This window comes from Dipodomys spectabilis, unplaced genomic scaffold (assembly GCF_019054845.1).
Source record: "Dipodomys spectabilis isolate Male_0828 unplaced genomic scaffold, ASM1905484v1 ptg000163l, whole genome shotgun sequence".
NCBI classification, from domain to species: domain Eukaryota; kingdom Metazoa; phylum Chordata; class Mammalia; order Rodentia; family Heteromyidae; genus Dipodomys; species Dipodomys spectabilis.
The window spans coordinates 20,348,238-20,371,597 of NW_024870840.1; the positions used below are offsets into that span (position 1 = coordinate 20,348,238).

Below are 23,360 nucleotides of genomic sequence, written 5' to 3' on the forward strand. Positions count from 1 at the left end.
ATCTCTACCACACCCAGCCTGGAGCGTAGGGTAACCCTGGGCACCCCAACAAGTCCCATGCTCAGGGTCTGGGGCTGCAGTGGACCCTCAGACTGCTCCCCCCGCCCTGAAGGTGGGCAGTGGGTACACAGATGGAAGAACGGTTGTGCTTGTGAGCGGACTGGACAGGAAGATCGATCTGTGGGTCAACTGACCAAAGCTCAACCAAGCATTGGGGTGCAGAGGAAGCGTGTTCTCCAGGGAATGGGGGGTGGAGGGGCTCATTTGGCCCCAGGCTCCCATTCCATGATTCTAACAGGCAGCCTTTGACACAGTCTGTCTTGTGAAACCTCCATGATGGATCCAGACTGGACCTGGTCAGCCCCCCCAGCCCCACCCCGGCTCTGTCCTCGGTCCTCAGGGAGCTCTGTGTGCAGGAGGACACAGCAGGAGGCCCCCATCTTCCCCACTTGGGGGTGCCTCAGGGCCTCCCCACAGGGGAAGGCCTCCCAGGTGAGAGCTTGTTTACCTGATCTGGAACACCTCCGGCACAGAGGGCATCAGCTCTTAGTATTACGCCCATGTCTGGTTTGATTTTCCTGCTTTACAGATGGGGAAACTGAGTCAGGGGAAGGATCATTAGGGCCCAGGGAGGAAAAGGAACCCCAGACGCCCTGGCTCAGGCATCCACCACCTTGACCACTACACGGCGCGTGGCCAGCCGTGGCCCGTGGCCCAGCGTGGTCGCGAGTGTCGCGGGCCTGCAGGCCGGGTGCTGGGTGGGCAGGAGTGGGCAGCTCCTTCTCCAGCGGCCAAGGCCTCTGAATGGGGCTCCCGACTCCCCGGTTCCACGGGGGAGCGTGGGGGTCCAAGGGCGCCGGGGGGGGGGGGGGGTCCTGCGGGAACGCGGGGAACCCCTGGGGGCCTGCGGGAACGCGGGGATCCTGTCACCCCCGGGAACCCCCCACTCTCCCCGCCCCCCGCGCTCGGGGCCGGAGCGGGGCGGCCTGGGGCGGGCGGAGGAGGCCGGCGGTGGAGGGGGCGCCCCCCCCCCGCAGCCCTGACCCCGCCCCGCCCCGCCCCGCCCCGCGCCCCGCCCCGCCCCGCCCCGCCAGGCGCCCAGCCCGCGGCCAGGGCGGCGCAGACCGGCCCGGCGACTCTGGGGCTGCGCGCCGGGACGCGCCCGCGCTGCCACCGCGCCCTCCGGGACCCCCGCCCGGACCCCGGCCCGGGACTCCCGCCCGGACCCCGCCGAGAGCAGGTAACGGGAGGGGGGCGGCCGGGGGCGCGGGACGGGCGCGCGGGACGGGGCGGCCGGGCGCGCGGGACGGGGCGGCCGGGGGCGCGGGACGGGCGCGCGGTGCCAGCGCGGAGGCCGGGCCGGGCGGGGGCTCGGGGGCGTTCGGTGCGGATCGCGGCGGGCGCGGGGGCCGCGGCGCGGCGTGGGCGCCCCAGGGGAGGGGCTGCGGGCCGGGGCCGCGCCGCAGCCCGCGGGGAGCCGGGGGCGGACGCCGATGCCCGGCCGCAGCCCCTCCCGGCCGCCGCATTCCAGGCCGGAGCCGGGTGAGGTCATCCCGTCCGGTTCCCTCGGGCCAGGCCGCCGTCCCGTCCCGTCCCGTCCCGTCCCGTCCCGTCCCCCCTCTCCGGCCCCCGCTTCCCGCCACGCCGCCCTGGCCGCAGCTGTGCAGCCCGCCAAGTTTAAAGCCCATTTTCTAAGTCGGGAAACTGAGGCAGCGAGCGGCACCCTGGCCCGCAGCCGATCCCTGGCCGAGTTGGGGGGGGGCGGTGGCCGGGCATGGCGGTGGGCGTCTGAAGTCTGGAGCCCGAGTGGAAGGGGGGTTGCAAGTTCGAGGCCAACCGGACCCTGTCTTCAAAAACAAAACCAAACAAAACAAGAAGGAGCCCAGGGCCTCCCCTTCCCTTTGCTCCCTTCTCCTGCCTGCCTGGGGTTTTGAGAACCCCGCTGCAGCTCCTAATTCTTTCTCCAGCCTCAGTTTCCCTCTTTTACACTTTTAAGGGCCGGGCTTTGAGGGGCTTCCCTGAGGAACTGAGATCCAGTGGTGGAGCATGTTTGGGGAACCCCCCACCCCCAACTAGACCGTGGTCTCAGGGCTGCCCAGTGGCAGTGCCCATCCCCACCTGGGCAGGAGGCCTTGGGGAGCGGCCCCCGGCCTTCTGGAGGAGAAGCCTGTGGGTGAACCATGCCCGCCTTGCCCTCCTCCGCTGTCAGAGGGGGCCTCATTCCCCCCCAAAACTTGAAGACTTCCACAGGGGCCTCTAGCCCCAAAACGTGCCCTTTCTGTCATTGCTGCCCCCAAGTGGAGCTCTGCCCACGTGTCCAGGCCCTGGCTGCCCTCCACTGGGTAAATAGAAGGCCGCTGGGACACACACGTGGCCGCACACACCTGCGTCTCCTGCTGGCGGGCGAGGTCCCGGCACCAGGCACAGTCTGCGTCCTCCTGAGTGTGTCCTCATGGATGCTCATGTGGTCCTCACAGTGTGGCTGTGAGCCACGGGGCAGGGGCTGAGGACAGACGGAGACCACGCCCGGACCCCAGTGCCTGCACACCCCAGGGCTGGGCCGGTCAGCAGTACCCTGGGCCAAGTGGTGGCCGCCAGTGGTCCTAGAAAGGATGTTAGGGGCCGGGCGCCAGTGGCTCACACCTGTAATCCAGCTACTCAGGAGGCTGAGATCTGAGGATCACGGTTCAAAGCCAACCCGGGCAGGAAAGTCTGTGAGACTCCTATCTCCAATAAACCACCAGAAAACTGAAAGTACTGCTGTAGCTCAAGTAGTAGAGTGTTCGCCTTGAGCTGAAGAGCTGAGGGACAGCGCCCAGGCCCAGAGTTCAAGCCCCACAACCTACAAAAAAAATGAAAGAAAGAAAGAAAGAAAGGCTGTTAGGGTAGAGGTGTTGGATTTGAACCCAGGCTGGACAGTGTGCTGAGTTGGCACACCTCCCTCCTCAACCCTCCCAGGCCGGAGCAGGGCATGAGGAGCAGGGGGGACGGGACATTTGGGAAAGGTGGGCTTTGGGTGGGAATCTTGCTTACTATTGGAGTAGGCGGGCGGGAGCCTCTTTTTCCAGCAGGTGGGGGGCTTTAGGGGTTGGGGTTGGAGGTGGGTGGGGCCATGTGGCTGACCCCTGCACCTGCACCTGCCCCACCCACTAGGGAGTCCTCTTTTTCTGAGGTACTAGGGCTTGAACCCCGGGCCTCAAACTTAATTAGGCAAGTACCCTCCTAGGAGCCATGTTCCTAATCCTTTTGTTTGTTGTTGTTGTTGTTTGCCGGTTGTGGGGGCTGAACTCTGGGCCTGGGTGCTGTCCTTCAGCTCAAGCGCTCTACCACTTGAGCCACAACACCACTTCCGGCTTTTTTCTGCTTAGGTGGTGCTGAGGAATCGAACCCAGGGCCTCATGGATGCAAGGCAAGCGCTCTACCACTGAGCCACCTTCCCAGCCCAATCCTTTTGTTTTTGAGATAGGATCTCTTGCTGTCTTTGCCCAGGCTTGGCTAGGAGTATAGGTGTGTGCTACTACACTATAGGGACTGAGATTCATTCATATTTTTGTTTGTGCACTAGTAGGTACTAGGGCTTAAACTCAGAACCTGGCACTTGGCTCTTTCACTCAGAGCTGGTGCTCTATCACTTGAGCCACACCTCCACACCTCCACTTCTGACGTTTTTGCTGGTTATTTGGAGCTAAGAGTCTTACAGACCTTTATGCCTGGGTTGTCTTTGAACGTGGATCCTCAGATCTCAGCTTCCTGAGTAGCTGGGATTACAGGCATGAGCTACTGGGGCCCTTACATGAGATGAATTCTTCACCTCCATGGAGCAGGGAATCCTGGCCCAGCCCTGTACCTGCCATATGACCTTGGATAAGTCTGTTCCCTCACTGAAAGCTGGGCCAGGCCTCCCACTGGCCTTGCTGGCCTGTTAGAGCATCAGATGAGATCATGTCACGGTTGGCCAGCTACAGAGCACACACTGCAGGAGCAAGGGTTTCCGCGTGCCGTGCCCGGGTGCTGGGTGCCGGGGTGCCAGGGCCGTGGATGATTCAGATGCCCCCCCCCCGGGGGGGGGTTGGGGGGGCAGAGGGTAGTACTGAAGAGAACGTGGTCGGAAAACAAAGCAAGCTCTGTTCTCCTGCTTTCTTTGTTTTTTATCTTGTTATTTAACCTGTTTTGAATTTCAAATAACATCAGAGGGGCCATGTATTGAGATTTTTATACTATGGAGGTTTGGGGGAGGGAAAAGTTGGAGATTCCAGGTGTTCCTGTTTCTTATCAGCAAAGGTCACACCTTGGGGACGGTCACACCTTGGGGACACTGCGTCCTTGGTCTGTGCTCCCACTTGGACTGCTTTTGCGCTGGCCTTGATTGGTCTCTGGCCCCTGGACTGGGTGTTGGGGAAGACAGCGGGGAAGAGGGGAGCCCTGCCCTGCCCCGCCCCACTTGGGCTTGCCGCCCCCCCCCCCCCCAGCTTCTATGAGTCAGAGGACCTGAGTTCAAGTCTCAACTAGCTCTCAGTGCAGCCTTCAGTTGGCTTGGCTCTTTCTGGGCCACCAGAGAACCGGAAGTGGGACTGGAGGCTCCTGGGAGCTGCCCTGCCTCCCTCGGAAGCCGGCACACATGGAGGGATGCTTAGAGCCAGGTGGGGCCAGGAAGTGGGGGGTCAGGAAGGAAGAGAGTGTACAAGGGACGGCTGAGCTTTTTCCAAGATGTGTTCCCCAGCAACAGCTCCTACATCAACCTGACAGGCCGATAAAGCCTTTTCCCGCAGGCCTTCTCAGAGCCTTGAATCTGCTCTGGCTTGCTGGAAGCAGCTGGAAAAAGCCACTTTGGACCACATGATTTTCTTTCCCTTCCAGCAAGCATCCTAAAGGCCGGAGTCTCCTGGTTGGCTGTATTATTAGCTCACCAGACCTAGCCTTGGCGGTGTCTCCTCCCTCATGGCTGGGGGAGGAAAGATTTTTCACCCCCAGAGGAGGAAGGGACCTTGCTCCTTGGGGCCTGCAGGAGGCAGTCACGTGGCTCCGCGGCTCTATCTAGGCTAGAGGCCCTGTTTCCTTCTTGTTCCTGAGTAGCTTCAGGCAAGTTATAGCACTTTGGTGCTGGGGAGGAGGTGGCAAGCCTATAATCCTACCTGCTCTGGAGGCTGAGGTCTGAGATCCCAGTTCAAAGCCAGCCTGGGTAGGAAAGTCCATCAGACTCTTTATCTCCAGCTAACCACCCAAAAGCCAGAAATGGATCTGTGGCTCAAATGATAGAACCCTAGCCTTGAGCAGCTAAGGGACAGCACCTAGGCCCTGACTTCAAATTCCAGTACCAGCATGTGCACAGGTGCGTGTACACGTGCGTGTGCATGCGTGTGCACACACACATACACACACAGTGTGCATGAGATGAGTCCCTCTGTCAGTAAGCTTAAAGGCAAACAAATGCTTTCTTTTTCTTTTTTCTTCCATGCTAGTACTGGGGCTTGAACTCAAGGCTTGGGCACTGTCCCTGACCTTTTCTCCTCAAGGCTGGTGCTCTAGCCCTTGAGCCACAGCTCCACTTCCAGCTTTCTGGTGGGTTAATTGGCCTCTTCTCCCCCCAGCTGGCTTTAAACTGTAATCCTCAGCTCTCAGTTTCCAGAGTGGCTGGGATTACTGGTGTTAGCCACCAGCACCAGGCAGGCCATAAATTCTTGTTTCAATTGCCATTCGATTGTCTATTCTGGAGCTTTCTAAACATCCACGTCAGGCCCTCCCTGGTGCCCAAGCTGTGGGGAGTCCTTGATTGTTCTCTTGGGCTGTGATTGTTTGGGCCCAGGATTTCCTGCTGTGCCCAGGCCTGCCGCAGCAGCCTCACGTAGCTCTCCTTCCTCCTTCCAGGTCTCCATCCGGGCCTGACGGGGGCTGCCAGCTTTGAGGCCCATCTCTTGCCTTCTCTGCTTCTAGACGAGAAAGACTTACTTCATTTGAACACCAGGGCGGGGAGCAGGGCCTGGGGAAGAACCCCCCGCCCGTGGATTCCCGCACAGCCTCCACATTAGAGGGAGACCTGAGAGGCAGCCACTGTCCACCACCTTCATCTAGAGGAAGAAAGCCGGAGGGCGCCCAGTTCGTCCTGCTTCTCCCCCCAGCCCCCCCCCCGGGTGGGGGAGGGCGCGGACCAGCAGTCCTGAGCAGTCAGCGCCCATGCCCGGCCCCCAGGGGGGCACAGGAGCCCCCACCATGAGCCTGGGCAAACTGTCCCCCATGGGCTGGGTGTCCAGCGCGCAGGGCAAGAGGCGGCTGACGGCGGACATGATCAGCCCCCCCCTGGGGGACTTCCGCCACACCATGCACGTGGGCCGGGGTGGGGACGTGTTCGGGGACACCTCCTTCCTCAGCAACCACGGCGGCAGCGCCGGAGCCACCCACCGCTCGTCCCGCAGCTTCCTGGCCAGGAAGCTGCAACAGGTGCGCCGGGCAGGGGTGCCAGCCTGGAGGACGGCCTCGCCCCCCGCACCCTCGCCGGCCCCCCCTGCCATCTCCCCCATCATCAAGAACGCCATCTCCCTGCCCCAGCTCAACCAGGCCGCCTACGACAGCCTGGTGGTCGGCAAGCTCAGCTTCGACGGCAGCCCCGCCGGCTCCACCGATGGCCACTCGGGTTACGGTGAGACCTGGGATCGCTGTCCCACATGGGGCCCAGAGGTCCAAGTTCTCCAAGGTAGCACGAGTCCCTTAGTGTATCGCTGAGATTCAGTGGCCGTTCCCATAACTTGACAAATGTGGGAGACCTCCCCTGTGAGCACACGTGCGTGCGACCCCGCCAGGTACCGGGCCACCTGCCTGGGAGCCGTGGGCTCCTGCTGCCCCCTGGTGGCCTTGTCTTGCATTGTGCTCTGTTCCTGCTTCTTGTCCCCTAGACTTTTTTATGGCATCTTAGGCTGGGAGGCCCGGAGGGGAGGCTGGATCAGATGACCTTGGTGGCACATGTCTGTCCTTCCAAGCCTCTGTGACACCCACAAGCCAGTCCACTTGGGTTGGGTTCAGTGCAGCCCGGGTCAGCACATAGAGTGGCTACAGTGGGACTGAGGTGTGAGCTCCAGGAACGGTACCACCCCCATCCCAGACTGGCCCCTTGAGCATGGCCTGCCTCACCCCAAAGTGAGCCTCACTTCCCTCATCTGCAGGACCGTGGCAGCCGTCAGTCCCTGGATCTGCAGGAGACCCTTCGGCTTCCTATGTTGGGAAGATGGGAGAAACTGAGGCCACAGTTAAAGTTGGTCTTGTGCTCCCCACCCAAGTCCCGGTTAGAGACCCACGCTCTTTTTTTTTTTTTTGGTTGGTCATGGGGCTTGAACTCTAGGCCTGGGCGCTGTCCCCCAGCTCTTCAGCTCAAGTTTAGAGCCCTACCACTTGAGCCAGAGCACCACTTCCAGAGATAAGAGTCCCACGGACTTTTTTGCCCAGGCTGACTTTGAACCTCGATCCTCAGATCTCAGCCTCCTGAGTAGCTAGGATGACAGGCGTGAGCCACCGGTGCCCGGCCGAGACCCCAGCTCTGACCTCCCCATTTCTCTTCTAGGCCTGGACTCTGGGTTCTGTACCATCTCCCGCCTGCCCCGCCTGGAAAAGCCTAGTGACCGGGACCATGACCGTGATGGAGACTGCTCCTTCCCTGTGGCGGAGCCTGAGCTCCGGCGATCGGACTCTCTCCTGTCCTTCCGCCTTGATCTCGACCTTGGGCCCTCACTCCTCAGCGAGCTGCTAGGGGTCATGAGCCTCTCAGAAGCTCCTACAGCCGAGACCCCAAACTCTGCCACAAGCCCCCCGGCTGCTGTCCCTGCCACAAACCCCCTGACCCTGGCTGCAAACCCCACACCCCGTGGACATTGCCCCAATGGGGTAACTGCAGGGTTGGGCCCCACGGCTGAGGGCAGAGCCAGCCAGGCGGGGGAAGGACCCCGAGCGCCCCCTGACATGGCCTTCAACAGGCACTGGGGCACCGGCTGGAGGGCCAGCCGGGGGGGCCGCCGGTACACGGAGATGGACGCCCGCCAGGAGCTGGCCGGGGTGCTGCCCCAAGTTCAAGGCTCGTGGGAGAGCCTGGATGAGGAGTGGAGGGCGCCCCGAGCAGACAGCAGCGCCCCTGTACCCCGCACAGTGCAGGCCAGTGCCTTCCAGTTTGCCGATGAGGAGGAGGAAGATGAGGTCAAAGTGTGAGTGTGGGGGGGAGGGGCTCAGGGCCCAGCCTGGGTGGGTGGGGGGGTTATCTCATCAAGAGAAAGCCCAGGGGCTGAGCGTACCCCGCAACAGCTGGGTCCTATCAGATGAGCTAGGAGACCCCAAATTTCCCCAAATCCTCTGGCACAAGAGGGTGGACAGAGTCCCAGCTTGTCCTGGGATCCAGTGTCCCAGCCCAGATGACCAGCCCCACCCCCCCCACCCCCCGGCCCAATACTAACGGCCCAGTAGCTCTTTCTTAGGCCCCACCCCAGGCCACCCCCACTGACTGGTTCAGACCCACAGAGTGGCCTTTGTGCCCCATGACGCTGCCCTGTGGGGCAAAGGGGGGGCCTGAACTACACAAGGCCATTGTCTCTGCTCCCAGTGGGACACCTGTCCCAGAGGGTCACCACTGCCTGCCACCCCCCCTCAGCCCTACTTGTGGGTGGGAGGGGGCAGAGAAAAGACTGCAGTGACCCTATTTTCTCTTTCCTCTGTACCCCAGATCTGCTTCTGGGGCCTGGGTTTTGTTTTGTTCTGTTTTAATTATTAAGGCTTTTTTCTTCTTGTTGTTTTTGATAAAAGATGCCAGGCAAGAAGCTAGGGCTCCGGCTTCTTCCCCCCCCCCTCCTCCCCCTCCACCCAGCCCTGTCCAAGATGCCCTTTCCCTTCCTGGGAGTTTGGAGAGCCCAGGGCCCCCAGGGAGGGGGCCCCAGGTCCGGTAATGAGTAACCAGGCTGGAATTCCTGTGATAAGCAGGGTGCCCAGGTGCAGGCTTATCTGCAGTTCCTGGAACAGCCCCTGCCCCAGGTGCCTGGAGCCCACATCTCCCCACAGGATGCCAGAGGGAGGCAGGGGACCCCCGCACACACTTCTGGCTTTTTGGGAGCACTCCCCACTGGGCAGTGCTGTGCCCTTGTGCCTCAGTTTCCTCCCTGTGTCATGAAAATATCAGGAGCATTAAAAAACAACAACAAAGCCTGCAGCACTAACAGAACACCGTGAAGAAGGTGCACAGTGAATTCTTTGGTTTTGTTTTGACTGGGGGGCAGGAGGAGAGGGTACCAGAAGGAATGATGGGCGGTGGTAATGGAGGAATCTACCCAGGACCCCTGGGCCACTGGCCCTCGTGGGATTTGAGAAAGGCTGCAAATGGGGTCCCAAGTCCAGGGCTTTTATTCCAACCTGCTGCAGCTGCTCAGTCCAGCTTGAAAGAGGAGAGGTGAAGCTGGTCCAGGCCCAGGTAGCTCACGTGGTCGTGGCCCAGCCTGTTGGGGAAGGTCAGCTGGTACCCATCTGGTAAGGTCACCTTGAACTCATCCTTCTGGAAAGTCACAGTGATCTGCAGTGGAAGGAAGGGCGACAGGTCGGGAGGAAGCCGGGCACCAGTCGCTCATGCCGGAATCCCAGCTACTCTATTTAGGAGGCTGATATCCGAGGATCACAGCGCAAAGGTGGCCCTGGCAGGAAAGGCTCTTGAGAGATTCATCCCCAATTAACTAGCAAAAAGCTGAAAGTGGAGGGGTGGTTTACGTGGCAGAGCGCCAACCTTGAGCAAAAAAAGCCAAGTGAGAGCATGAGGCCCTGAGTTCAAGCCCCAGTCCCAACACACACAAAAAAGTCAGGCTCCAGTGAGTGGCTCACGCCTGTAATCCAGCTACCCAAGAGGCTAAGATCTGAGCATCGTGGTTCAAAGCCAGCCTGGGAAGGACTTCCTTCCAATTAATTTGCAAAAAGCCAGAAGTGGAGCTGTGACTCAAGTAGTAGAGCACTAGCCTTGAGCAAAAAAAGCCCGGCACTGATGGCTCACGCCTGTAATCCTAGCCACTCAGGAGGCTGAGATCTGAGGATCTCAGTTCAAAGCCAGCCCACAGGAAAGTCTGAGAGATAGTTATCTCCAATAAACCACCAGAAAACCGGAAATGGTGCTGTGGCTCAAGTGGTAGAGTGCTCACCTTGAGCTGAAGAGCTGAGGGACAGTGCCCAGGCCCACAGTTCAAGCCTCTTGACCAATTATAAAGAAAGTAAAAAGCTCAGGGCCAGTGTCCAGGCCTGAATACAAGCTCTATGACCAACACCAAAAAAAACCCTGAAAAGCAGGAGAAACCTTGTGACAAAAACAGCTCTGGCACAGATGGTGTGGGGCGAGGCGGGGTCTCCCTTTGGTATTTTCCCTACCCTTTCCCCTTGAACTCACCTTGACTTCTGACCCTGGGCTGAAACACAAGTTACTGTCCCTTTGCTCTGGTCCCCAGCTACCGCCACTGAATGAGTTGCAGACAATGGTAGATTCGCCGAAGCGGGGGTTAAAATGCAGATTCAGCTGGTTCTTGTCCTGTCCCAGGTTAATGGTGAAGCTGGGGGGGGGGTCACAGGTGAGGGGCACAGTTGACCACAGGCTGAAAGAACGGCTGGAAAAATGTGTTCGGGGAGGTCTTGAAATGGGGGGGGCGACACCCCGTCAGCGGTGCGGACCCCTCTCCTTTGGCAGCAGAGAGGCTGTTGGGGATGGCACCCACCCTCGGGGGTCCCTGGGGATGGGACATTCTGGGTCGCACCTGCTGCCTGCCTGCCCCTCCCCTGCCCTTGGTGCATAGAGATCAGGGATTGCCCGGCATGCTCAGCCTGGGGAGGGGCAGCCTGCAAGCCAGGCCTTGGCTGCCCGCCGGTAGCCTGCGCTGGAGGAACTCAGCAGGGCCCCCCCCCCCGGGGCTTCAGCTGCCCCGTCGCTGCCCACTGGACAAGGAGCAGAGCATGGGGCAGCCCCCAAAGCCAGCCTCAGATGGGGTCGGGGAGGAGCAAGGGAGGGGCGAGGATGGACAGGCTGTGGCATCTGGTCATTTCGCGGTGCCGCCCTGCCCGCTCCCGGCCCAGGCACACCTCCTCCCTCACCCACCGCGCTGACCTGCTCGCATCGCTGGCGATGCGCCCCTTGAGCTTCAGGGTTGTCCCTGGCTTCATGTCCATATTTGTGAGCTCCAGTGTTCCCTGTGCCAACAGAGAAAACTCCACTGGGGAAACCACAGAAAACCCATCACCTGTGTGCCCAGGGATGTGCCCAGGATCACCGTCCCTGCCCACTGGAGGGCACCGCCCTGCAAGGAGAAAGTCGGAGCCTCTTGTCTGGGCCCCCTGCATCCCCCTCTGATCCTTCCACTCTGCGCTGCCCCAGCCCGGCCAGAAAACAGCCATCCTACACTTGGTATGTGTGTGCCAGTCATAGGGCTTGGACTCAAGGCCTGGGCACTATCCCTGAGATTCTTTTTTTTCAAGGCTAGCGCTCTACCGCTTGAGCCACAGCTCCACTTCCAGTTTTCAGGTTAATTGGAAATAAGAGTCTCCTGGACTTTTCTGCCCAGGCTGGCTTCAAACCACAATCCTCAGATCTCCGCCTCCTGAGTAGCTAGATTACTAGGTGTGAACCACCACGGCCTGGCCAACCTATGAACTGTTTGTAAGCCCAGATGTGAATCTGTCCAGATCTGTGACACCTCACTTCATCTATAACGGGCAGATTTATCTTTATTGGTTTGTTGAGGTAATAATAAAATGCTCGTTGGGCTGGGGATGAGCCTCACTGGAAGAGCATCTGCCTGCCTGCATAGGGCCCTGGGTTCTGTCCCCCGCACTGCACAAAAACAAAAACCAAAGCAAACCAGTGGCTCACACCTATAATCCCAGCTACGCAGGAGGCTGAGGTCTGAGGTGTGAAGCTAACTGAGGCAGCAAAGTCTCTGAGACTTTTATTTCAAATTAACTACCAAAAAAAAAAAAGCCAGCGTGGCTCAGGTGGTAGAGCACTAGTCTTGAGCAGAAAAAGCTAAGAGACAGTGCTCAGGCTCTGAGTTCAAGCCCTAGAACTGCATGTGCGCGTGCATGTGCATGTGTGTGTGTGCGCACACACACACAAATTAGCTGGGCACCAGTGGCTCACACCTGTAATCTTAGCTACTCAGGAGGCTGAGATCTGAGAATCACAGTTCAAAGCCAGCCCAGGCAGGAAAGTCCACGAGATTCTTATCTCCAATAAACGACCAGAAAACCAGAAGTGGTGCTGTGGTTCAAGTGGTAGAGTGCTTGCCTTGAGTTGAAGAGCTCAGGGACAGTGCCCAAACCCAGAGTTCAAGTCCCACGACCGGCAACAACAACAACAAATTAAATCAGGGTTCTAGCAGATATTGTCTGGTGAAGACAAAGTTACACTGGTAGAGTGGTTCTAAATTAGATATGACTGATGTTCTTCAAGAGGAGCAACATCTGGACCTAAGGTCACAGGGCCACTGAAGGCAGGCAGGCCCCAGGCAGAGGGCGGAAACAGCCATCATGCCGCTGCAAGCTGAGGGCTGGCAAGGGTCACCCGAGGCCACCAGAAGCTAGAAGGTGACACCTCCTGTCCTCCCGGCTGCAGAGAGTACACCCTGCCTGCCCAGATACCAGACTTCCCCTCCACCGCCTCAGGAAACGAAGCTCTCCTCTATGTCAGAGGAGACTTGTGGGTCTCCAGATCGAGGCTTATCTTGCTCATCTTTTTGGACAGAACCATGGCAGAGAAGACAGAAAGAAGACAGTGCACTTGCCAGGCACCAGTGGCTCACGCTGTAATCCTAGCTACTCAGGAGGCTGAGTTCTGAGGATCACAGTTCAAAGCCAGCCTGGACAGGAGAGTCCCTGAGACTTTTCTTTCCAATAAACCACTCAGAAAACTGGAAGTGGCGCTGTGGCTCAAGTGGTAGAGCGCTAGCCTGGAGCCGAAGAGCCGAGGGACAGCGCCCAGGCCCAGAGTTCAAGCCCCATAACTGACAAAAAAAGAAGACGGTGCGCTGCCCCCATCCCCTCCCTGCCCTTGCAGGCTGTGAGCATGGCAGTTTCATCTCTGAGGGGTGGGAGGGGGTGTGCTGGGGTCCAGCGCAGAGCTCCGATGGTGCTGAGCCGCACCCTGCCTCTGCCGCTGCCCTTTCATAGGTCTCAACAGACGTCGGGCGCCGGTGGCTCACACATCTAATCCTAGCTACTCAGGAGGCTGAGATCTGAGGATTGAGTTCCAAAGCCAGCCCAGACAGGACAGTCTGTGAGAATCTTATCTTTAACCAGCAAAAAATGGGAAGTAGAGGTGTGGCTCAGGTAGTAGAGCACCAGCCTTGAGCAAAAAAGCTAGGGGCTCGCACCCAGGCCCTTGAGCTCAAGCCTCAGAACTGGCAAAAGACACAAAAAGACTCCAGAGAGTGAGCATTATATAACTTATTACCAATTACTACTATTATTATTACTACTACTGTTAGGATGAGGAAAAAGCAGGCTGGAGAGGTAAGGCAGGCAGAGGCTCCAAGGGAGACCCAGAGGCTAGAGGCCGTGGAGATCACTGCCAACACCCTGGCCATGTGGGTGGGGAAACTGAGGTACAGAGAGGAGGTACTATATCCCAAGGCACCCCACCCCCACCCCAGCGAAGACAGATGACGGAGGGAGGGCGGTGAGCGAGGGGTGGCTCTCACCGGCATGGCGGCTGCTCCCCGCGGCTGCTCCTCCGACGCCCAGCTCAGGGTCCCCTCTCAGGGTCCAGTTTATACCCCATATATTACACATTAACTCCCCCAAGCCTATAAATGAAGACTTTGACCCTGACGTTCAAGTATCTCTGGGCCGCATCTCTAGGTGCCCAGAGCAACGCGGGGCCTGCTCCTGCCCAGCCCAGGGCATCCTCAGCCCCTCCCCCGCCCTCCTCAGTGTTCCCCAGCACCACCCCCAAACCACAAACACGGGGAGATCAGCCAACCTCACCCAGCCCAGCTTCCAGACCGCAAACAAAGAGACACTGACTATAAAAACGTCCAGGCTTCTAATTTCCTCTGATGGCCTCATTCACTTGGAAGCCTTCTCCCCTCTCTTCCTCACCAATTATTTTTTTGTACTTGTCAGTTTTACAAGGCAATCTATAGCCAGGTGCCAGTGGCTCACGCCTGCAATCCTAGCTACTCAAGAGGCTGAGGTCTAGAGGGCTCAGAGTCAGCCAGGGCAGAAAAGTCTCCACATAACCAGCAAAAAGCTGGACTGGAGCTATGGTTCAAGTGGTAGAGCACCAACTGTGAACAAGCTGAATGGGCATAAGGCCTTGGTTTCATGCTACACACACACACACACACACACACACACACACACACACACTAGCTGGGCACCAGTGGCTCAGTCTGTAATCCTAGCTACTCAGGAGGCTGAGATCTGAGGATCATGGTTCAAAGCCAGCCCAGGCAGGAAAGTCTGTGAGATTCTTTATCTCCAATAAACCACCAGAAAACGAAAAGTGGTGCTGTGGCTCAAGTGGTAGAGTGCTCGCCTTGAGCTAAAGAGTTCAGGGACAGTGCCTAGGCCCAGTGTTCAAGACCCACGACCAGAAAAAAAAAAAAAAATACAGGTCTGGGCACCAGTGGCTCATGTCTGCTATCCTAGCTAGCTACTCAGGAGGCTGAAATCTGAGGATCATGGTTCAAAGCCAGTTTGGGCAGGAAAGTCCCTGTGAGACTCATTTCCAATTAACCACCAGAAAACCAGAAGTGAAGCTGTGGCTTAGAGTGGTAGAGTGTTCACTTTGAATGAAAAAATTAAGGGGAAGTGCTCAGGCTCTGAGTTGTTCGAAACCCCAAGACTGGCACAAAAAAAGCGCAGCGTACTAGCCTTATGCCAAAAGAAGCTCAGAGACAATGCCTAGATGTTGAGTTCAAGCCCCAGGACCAGCACGCACACACACACACACACACACACACACACACACACACACACACACACACACACACACACACACACACACACAGTACATGTTATGTGTGTATAGATGGGCTGGGCCTCTATGGCTCACAGCTGTAATCCTAGCTATTTAGGAGACTGAGAGCTGAGTTTGAGGGCAGCCCAGGACGGGAAAGCCCATGAGATGCTGATCTCCAATTATCCACCAAAAAAGCCAAAAGTAGAGCTGTGACTCAGCGGCAGAGCACTAGCCTTGAGTGAAAAAGCTAAGGGAAGCTTGGAAGGGGGTTAGTGGTAGAGCGCTCGCCTCGCATGCATGAAGCCCTGGGTTTGATCCCACAGTGTCACATACACAGAAAAAGCCGGAAGTGGCGCTGTGGCTCAAGTGGTAGAGCGCTAGCCTTAAGCACAGAGAGTAAAGCCCTGAATTTAAGCCCCAGGAATGGCAACAACAAGAAAAAAGCCAAAGGACAGTGCCCAGGACTGGCACACACACACAAAATAAAGTACAAAGGGCTGGGCGGGCGGGGACAGGGGCTGGCGCTTTGCTCTTTCTCTCTGTTCGTCTCCTGACAGCACTGGGTATTAAATAAGAAATGACCCTTCCTGTTTCTCCACCAGCACGAGCGCTCGCCTCTCCTGGCGTGTTTCTGGCCTGGAAGTTCCCCATGAATCCATATTGTGGACAATCTTCTGTCTCTGCAATTATTTACCCGGATTCACTTGGGAAAGGGTGGAATCCCACAGCTCTCTGTTTCAGGACTGTACTTCAATGGCACTGAAATCGTCTGTCCGTGATGCAATTTATTGAGCCAATTTCCTCCCACTAAACACTTCCATTAGCTCTCAATTTCCGTCTGTGTGCATGTGTGTGCGTGTGTCTGTGCATGCCAGTACTGACGCTTGAACTTCACACTTTCACTTGACTTTTTCACTTCCGGAAGCAGTGGAAGTCCCACGCTCTGGGCCTGGCCAGCCACGATGAGAGCAGGCCATGGCCATGCCATTGGGATGCTGGAGGCTGGGTCTAGCCCTGGGCTCGCTGGTGCTGGAACTGTGGGTGGCCCGGTGCCCAGCACCCTCCTGGGTTGCTACCTTCAGGCCTCTGCCAGAACAAACAGAGCAATGACTGATTTCCTTATTTTACCCACAAGGAAATGATCCTTCTGCACCTTTCTCCCAGGGCCCCGGGCAGAACCCCAACAAGATAAAGAGCTTGGATGTGTGTGTGAGGCCCAAACCAAGGCTTCCGGAAGGGCACCTTCTCAAGCTGAGCTCTACATTCTAACAAGGACAGCGCCCAGGCCCTGAGCTCACCACCCCAGCACCCACACAAAGAAAGAAAGAATGTTTGAAGAGCAGCGAAGGGGGCCTAACTCATGGTTCATGTGCTTTCCCAGGGAAAGATCGTTTTGTGTTTTTTCTTGTCCATTGTGAGGCCTGAGCCTGGGCACTGTCCCTTAGCTCTTCAGCCAAGGCTAGCACTCTACCACTTGAGCCACAGCACCGTGCTTTTTCTGCTTAGGTGGTGCTGAGGAATTGAACCCGGAGCCTCGTCCATGCAAGGCAAGCACTCTACCACTGAGCCACCTTCCCAGCCCAGGAAAGATCAGTTTTAACAACAATAAAAATAAATAAATAAAAATCCATAAGGCTCTGGTGCTTTATGTCCATAATCTTAGCTACTGAGGAGGCTAAGATCTGAGAATCAAGCACAGGGCCCTAAGTTTGAGCCCCAGAACGCTCTGTCTGTTTCTCTCTTCTACACACACAATGAAACTGCCCAGCACAATTCCCGTCATCCCACCTACTCAAAAGGCTGATATCAGGAAGATCACAGTTCAAAGCCAGCCCAGGCAAAAGTTTCACGAGATTTCTTCTCAACCAATAGCTGGGCATGGTTCACACTGTCATCCTGGCTGAGATCTGGGGATCACATATCCAGGCCAGATAGGGCAAAGAGAAAAAAATTTTCTAAAGACTCTATGTCAGTGGAAGAAGCCGGGCATGGTGGTACATGCCTTCTATCTCAGCTACCGTGGGAAATATAAACTAGGAGGACCGTGGTCTAGGCACATGCCCAGGTGGGAAGCAATGCCTTATAAAAAAAATTTTTTTTTTCTCAAGGGGAAGAGATCTTAAAAGATCAAGGTTCCAGACCAGCCCAAGCAGACAGAAATTCTTATCTCCAACAAACCACCAAAAAGCCAGAAGTGAGCTATGGCTCAAGTAGTAGAGCGGCAGCTTTGAGCAAAAAAAAACTCAGGGACAGTGCCCAGGTCTTGAGTTCAAGCCCAGGACCAGCACGCACACACCAAAAACAAAAAACAAAACATTTTCTCAACCTGAAAGTCCACCTTTTCTCTGACTTCAGAAGAATCTAAACCGTGCCCGTGTCATAGGCTTGGCATAGCAATCTTGCTGATCCAAACTGAGCCGCCGTTGGGTCACTGGCCTTCTGCTGTTGGGGGACTTTGGTCCTTTCACATCTGAGATCCTGGCCTGTCTCCTCTCCTCCCCCAAAGCAAACAGATCCACACCTCAGGGACACCTGCGTTTCCTCTTGATCCACCAACAGCTGCCATCAGCACAACACAGGGAGTCAGGGCAGGGGTTCTACTTGGTGAGAGATAACTGGTTTTGTTGGTTTTTGCCAGTACTGGGCGCCAGCGAATCTCTACGTTTTGTCTGTGGCATGTGTGCACCGTGCTCTGCCTGCTTTCTTTCCCCTTTCAGATCTCAACTCTTTTGGGGAGGTCAGGTGGGTTCTGACATAGAAACGCGAACTCAGCACCTGATGCTTTTGCTCACTGGCTAGTGTTCCACTGACTGCCACCTCCAACCCACAGGTCCCGACTTTCGAAGTCATGTTCCCCACCCCTGCCACAGAACACAGCCACTACTTTTGCAGGTAGTTTGCCTGTGGATGCTTTACAGGTTTAGAGAAAGTATCTGCTGCCCCCTTCTGGTCATTACAAGAATAATCTTGATTAAAGGTGGGGGAAAAAGTCCTATCAGATTTGCTAAGCACAGATCTCAAAAAGAATTCAATTGGGGGGGAGGGGGGGAGTATTGGGTGGGGGGTGGGGGGAATGCTGTGAAGGGATGTGAAGGGTAAACAAAGGAGGAGGCTGCAATGCTTGATAAGAAATGTACGCATTATCCTGCCCATGTAATTGTAACCCCTCTGTACAGTATGTTCACAAAAATAAAATTAAATTTAAAAAAAAATTCAATTGAGCTGGGTACCAGTTGCCCATACCTGTAATCCCAGTTACTCAGCAGGCTGAGATCTGAGGACTGCAATTTGAAGCCAGCCTAGGTAGGAAAGTCTGTAAGACTCTTACCTCTAATTAACCAGCAAAAAGCTGGAAGTAGAACTGTGGTTCAAGTGGCAGAGAACTAGCCTTGAATCTGAAAAGCTCAAGGAGAGCACCATCTCTGGATTCAAGCCCCAGGGCCAGCACACACATACAAACACAAAAGTCAAATTAATACATTCAAGTGACTTAAAAGCACCCTGTACTAGCCAGGTACTGGTGGCTCATACCTGTAATCCTAGCTATTCTAGAGGCTGAGATCTGAGGATCACTGTTCTAAGCCAGCCCAGGCAAAACAGTCCCTGTGAGATTTTTATATTCAATTAACCACTCAAAAACTGGAAGTGAGCAAAAAGACCTCAAGGACAGCACCAAGGTCCTGAGTTCAAACCCTAGGACGGACCAAAAACAAAAACAAAAAACAAAAAGGCCAGGTGCCGGTGGCTCACACCTGTAATCCTAGCTACTCAGAAGGCTGAGATCTGATGATCACGGTTCAAAGCCAGCCCAGGCAGAAAAGTCCATGAGACTCTTATCTCCAATAAACCACCAGAAAACTGGAAGTGGCATTATGGCTCAAGTGGTAGAGTACTTGCCTTGAGCTGAAGAGCACAGGGACAGTGCCCAAGCCCAGAGTTCAAGCCCCACAACCGACCCAAAAAAAAGCACCTTGCAGTTTTTAATATTTTTTTGACAGTCCTACTGAGGAACTGAACCCTGGACTTCATGCATGCTAGGCAAGCACTCTACCACTAAGCCCAGCCCCTCGCAGTTTTAAAGGATTTCAATAGAGACAAGAAGTCTTCCTGTTACCCCAAGCCCCACAGACTCCAGAAACAACCCCTTCTGCAAGCCACAGAAGCAAGCACAGACACTGCTCTGAGCGTTGGTTTCTCCTCTAACACTGAGGATGAAACCGTGATCCTCAGATCTCAGCCTCCTGGGTAGCTGAGATTATAGGTGTGAGCTACCAGCATCCATCTGCCATGTGTTCATTTTTTTGTTTGTTTTTATTTTTGGTCAGATGTGGAGCTTGAACTCTGAGTCTGGGTGCTGTCCCTCAGCTCTTCAATTCAAGGCTAGTGCTCTACCACTTGAGCCAGTGCCACTTACAGGTTTCTCTGCTTAGGTGATGCTAAGGAATCAAACCCAGGGCCTCATGCATGCAAGGCACACTCTACCACTGAGCCACCTTCCCAGCCCTGTCATGCATTCTTAAATTTGCATGTTACACAATTTGCAAAAGTAAGAGACTTGCAAGCAGTTAGGGCTGACTGCTGTCTCCTTCCATGGACCTGCCCTGCTGAACTTGAACTTGCTCTGTCGTAGGGCAATTCTGGGGTGGCCAGCGCATTGTAGAGGTCTAATGGGAGATTGAGTTTAGCAACATACAACTAGTTGGAATTGCTTTAGACATACAGGTAGCTGGATTTTTTGTTGTTGTTGTTGTTGTGGGGCTTGAACTCTGGGCCTAGGCACTGTCCCTAACCTCTTCAGCTCAAGGCTAGCACTCTATGACTTAAGCCACAGCACCACTTATGGTTTTCTGGTGGTTAACTGGAGATAAGACTCACGGACTTTCCTGCCCGGGCTGGCTTTGAACCGTGATCCTCAGATCTCACCCTCCTGAGTAGCTAGGATTACAGGCATGAGCCACGGGCGCCCGGCCTAGTTGGAATATAATAGGCCTAGTTATGACATTCATAGTCACTTCTAGGTAGAGTTGCAGGGTTATTAGCAAGGCCTAAAGTAGAGCTAGCTGGCTTCCAAAGTACTGCTGATACACACCCCAAGCCCCCTAGGCCCCCACCTGGGGAGAGGGGGAAAGCAAGGACTGCTCTGCAGGAGGCAGAAGCTGGGTCTGTGCGAAGTCCTTCCTGTCCTCAGCCGCGGATGGCACAGATTCCAAGGGGACAGCCTCCACTGCTGCTTTGCCTGCAGAACTCCATGCCTGCTGGGGACAGTTGCCAGCGCAGCCTGAGGGATTATGAATGCATCATACACTGTTTGGGGTTTTGGTTAGTGATCCTATGCAAAAGAATTTACCAGGCTACCACAGTAGCAGAGCACAAAGCTGCAGGAGCACTGCAGGTGGTTGTCACATGCAAAGTGGCTTTTCTCCCCCAAAACGCTGACTCCTTATGTGGGCCCACCACTGAACTAGGAGCAGCATAAAGCTAGGCATCCCAGCTTCCTCCGTCTTGGATCTAAGTCCTTGCCTGCAGACATGCAGCAGCTGTCCAGGAGGCCAAAGAGGGCCGGACCACCTGCGGGCATCAATGACCCTTAATGTAATGAGATCCCACTTGGGCAGCCCCGAGACAGGTGCCGCTGACCACCCACTGAACACCTCTAACTGGGACTATGCATGCATGCCTCTCTTCCTCTTCTGTTTTGTTGGGTTTTTGTTGTTGTTTTGCTAGTCCTGGGGCTTGAACTCAGGGCCTGAGCTTTTTTTGCTCAAGGCTAACACTCTACCCCTTGAGCCACAGCGCTGCTTCCAGCTTTTTCTGTGTATATGGTCCTGAGGAATCAAACCCAGGGCTTTGTGCATGCTAGGCAAGCACTCTACGCTAAACCACATTCCTAACACCTCAAACTACACAAAGATCTTGGGCAAGAGAAGAGAGGCTGGGGCTGGGAAGGTGGCTCAGTGGTAGAGCGCTTGCCTTGCATGCCTGAGGCCCTGGGTTCGATTCCTCAGCACCACATACGCAAAAAGAAAAAAAGCCGGAAGTGGCGCTGTGGCTCAAGTGGTAGAGCGCTAGCCTTGAGCTGAAGAGCTGAGGGACAGCGCCCAGGCCCAGAGTTCAGGCCCCACGACCCGACCCCCCCCCCCCCAAAAAAAAGAAAAGACAGGCATGTGGGGCTGGGAATGTGGCTTAATGGTAGAGTGCTCGCCTTGCATGCACGAAGGCTTGGGTTCGATTCCTCAGTACCACATACACAGAAAAAGCTGGAAGTGGTGCTGTGGCTCAAGGGGTAGAGTGTTAGCCTTGAGCAAAAGAAGCTCAGGAACAGTGTCCAGGCCCTGAGTTCAAGCCCTAGGACTGGCAAAAAAATAAGCAAAAACCTACAGGTTGGGTCTACACCCTGAACATGGCTACAGAGGTGCTGAAGCAGTCTTCCCTTGGCTGCCATGGAACAAATCTCTTTTCTCTGCCCTTCACCCATCTCTTAATTTGGCTTAAAAAGTGAGGAGCTGGACCTAACATCATGGAACTCCTAGAGTCTGGGCCTGGGTTCTACAACTCTGGGTGTGCGTGTATGTGTATGTGTTTATATGTGTGTACATGCACTGGCCTTGGGGCTTAAACTTAGGGCCTGTTTTACAGCTTTTGTACTCAAGGCTGGTCCTCTACCTCTTGAGCTCCACTTCTGGCTTTTTGCTGATTAATTGGAAATAAAGAGTCTCATGGACAATTTGGGCCAGATAGCTGGGCTCAAAGATCTCTACCATGGGCTGAGAAGTTGGCTCAGTGGTAGAGTGCTTGTCTCGCATGCATGAGGCCCTGGGTTTGATTCCTCAGCACCACATAAGCAGAAAAAGCCGGAAGTGGCGCTGTGGCTCAAGTGATAGAGCACTAGCCTTGAGCTAAAGAGCTGAGGAACAGCGCCCAGGCCCAGAGTTCAAGCCCCACGACTAGACCCAAAAAAAAAAAAAAAAGATCTCTACCAGCACCAGCCAGAATTCTCTGAATCTGCCCATAGCCATGAATGCTGCTCCCTCCCCCAGCAGCTCTGACACTCCTAACAGAGACAAGGAAGTCCTTTCTAGGAGCTCCTCCAAGTTTCTCCTGAGTCCTTGGCGTTCTTGTCCTGCAGGGAGGCGGGAGACAGTGTGCAGTGCTGGGGGCGGGGAGAGGTGAAGGCAGGCTTTTCAAGGCACCTACCAGCGTTGGGGGAAGGACTGCAAGAGTCATGCCCTAGACCAGAGGAACCCAGGGCCTCTCTCCAACTTCCGTTCCCCTTCTTGGGGGGCCTGTAGTGGGGCTTGAACTCAGGGCCGAGGTGCTGTTAGCTTTTCATTTAAGGCTAATGTTCTACCACCTGAATTACATTTCACTTCTGGCTTTTCCCTGGTTGATCTAAGAGTCTCTCACATTTGTCTGCCTAGGCTGGCTTTGAACTTAGATCCTCAGATCTCAGCCTCCAGAGCAGCTAGGATTACAGGCCTGAGTCTCTGGCACCCAGCTTCCTCCTCAAGTCTAATCTTCCAACAAGCAGAGGTTCCAGAGGGGAAATAACCAGCCCGGAGGCGCCAAGCTCTGGTTGCTCCTGCTCTGCCCGGTTTCCCTCCATACTTCTCAGATTCCTAAAGATGTTTTAGCACCTACTGCCTCCTCTGCCTAGCTTGGGGAGAAAATTTCTCCTATTTCTGGGTCCGCTTCTCTGCTCAGACACTTCAGGCCCCCTTTCCTCCCACTGGCCATTAGTCTACAGCACTTTTCTTTTGTGCCAATCCTGGGGCTTGATCTAAGGTCTGGGGAGCTGTCCCTGAGCTTCTTTTGCTCAAGTATAGCACTCTACCACTTGAGCCACAGCTCTACTTCTAGTTTTTTTTTTCTTTCTTTCCTTGAGTAGTTTATTGGGGATGAGAGTCCTATGGACTTTCCTGTCCAGGCTGGCTTTGAACCATGATCCTCAGATCTCAGCCTCCTGAGAAGCTAGGAGTACTGGTGTGAGCCGCCGGCACCCAGTTTCTGCAACACCTTAACCTTACTGGACGCGTGAGGCACCCCACAGCTCACTGCTGGTTGTGGCCTTTCACTCCTCCATCCTCTGCTCCTGGCACAGACTTGTACTTAAGAACTATTTGCAGGTCTGGGAATGTGGCTTAGTGGTAGAGTGCTCACCTAGCATGCATGAAGCCCTGGGTTTGATTCCTTAGCACCACATACACAGAAAAAGCCAGAAGTGGCGCTGTGGCTCAAGTGGTGCTATACTTGATTCAGGGACAGCGCCCCAGACCTTAGATCAAGCCCCAAGATTGGCTCAAAAGAAGCTCAGGGGCAGTTCATGCCCTGGTCTGCGGGGTCGGTCAACTAGGGCTCGAAGAGGAACTCACCTGAATGAGACAAACCAGACACCAAGAAGGAGACCAAGACAGAG

The 23,360-nt window shown here is 55.6% G+C and overlaps 2 protein-coding genes across 3 annotated transcripts; one reads left to right on the forward strand and one right to left on the reverse strand.

Moving 5' to 3' along the window:
* Window positions 1-1,136: 1,136 nt before the first annotated feature.
* Cdc42ep1 (CDC42 effector protein 1) lies at window positions 1,137-9,107 on the forward strand. The gene is made up of 3 exons (XM_042693358.1): window positions 1,137-1,240; window positions 5,866-6,634; window positions 7,550-9,107. Exons 2-3 carry the CDS (start codon window positions 6,172-6,174, stop codon window positions 8,185-8,187), a joined length of 1,101 nt encoding a protein of 366 aa, XP_042549292.1. The 5' UTR covers window positions 1,137-1,240; window positions 5,866-6,171; the 3' UTR covers window positions 8,188-9,107.
* Window positions 9,108-9,196: 89 nt separating this feature from the next.
* On the reverse strand, window positions 9,197-13,787 carry Lgals2 (galectin 2). 2 transcript variants are annotated; one of them, XM_042693360.1, is made up of 4 exons: window positions 13,683-13,787; window positions 11,096-11,178; window positions 10,388-10,547; window positions 9,197-9,532 (listed from the first exon to the last, which is right to left on the reverse strand). In XM_042693360.1, the coding sequence occupies exons 1-4, from the start codon at window positions 13,686-13,688 to the stop codon at window positions 9,389-9,391; spliced, it is 393 nt and encodes a 130-aa protein (XP_042549294.1). In that variant the 5' UTR covers window positions 13,689-13,787; the 3' UTR covers window positions 9,197-9,388. The 2 variants fall into 2 exon arrangements, with proteins under 2 accessions (XP_042549294.1, XP_042549293.1); XM_042693359.1 differs by having other exon boundaries at window positions 10,388-10,601.
* Window positions 13,788-23,360: the final 9,573 nt, after the last annotated feature.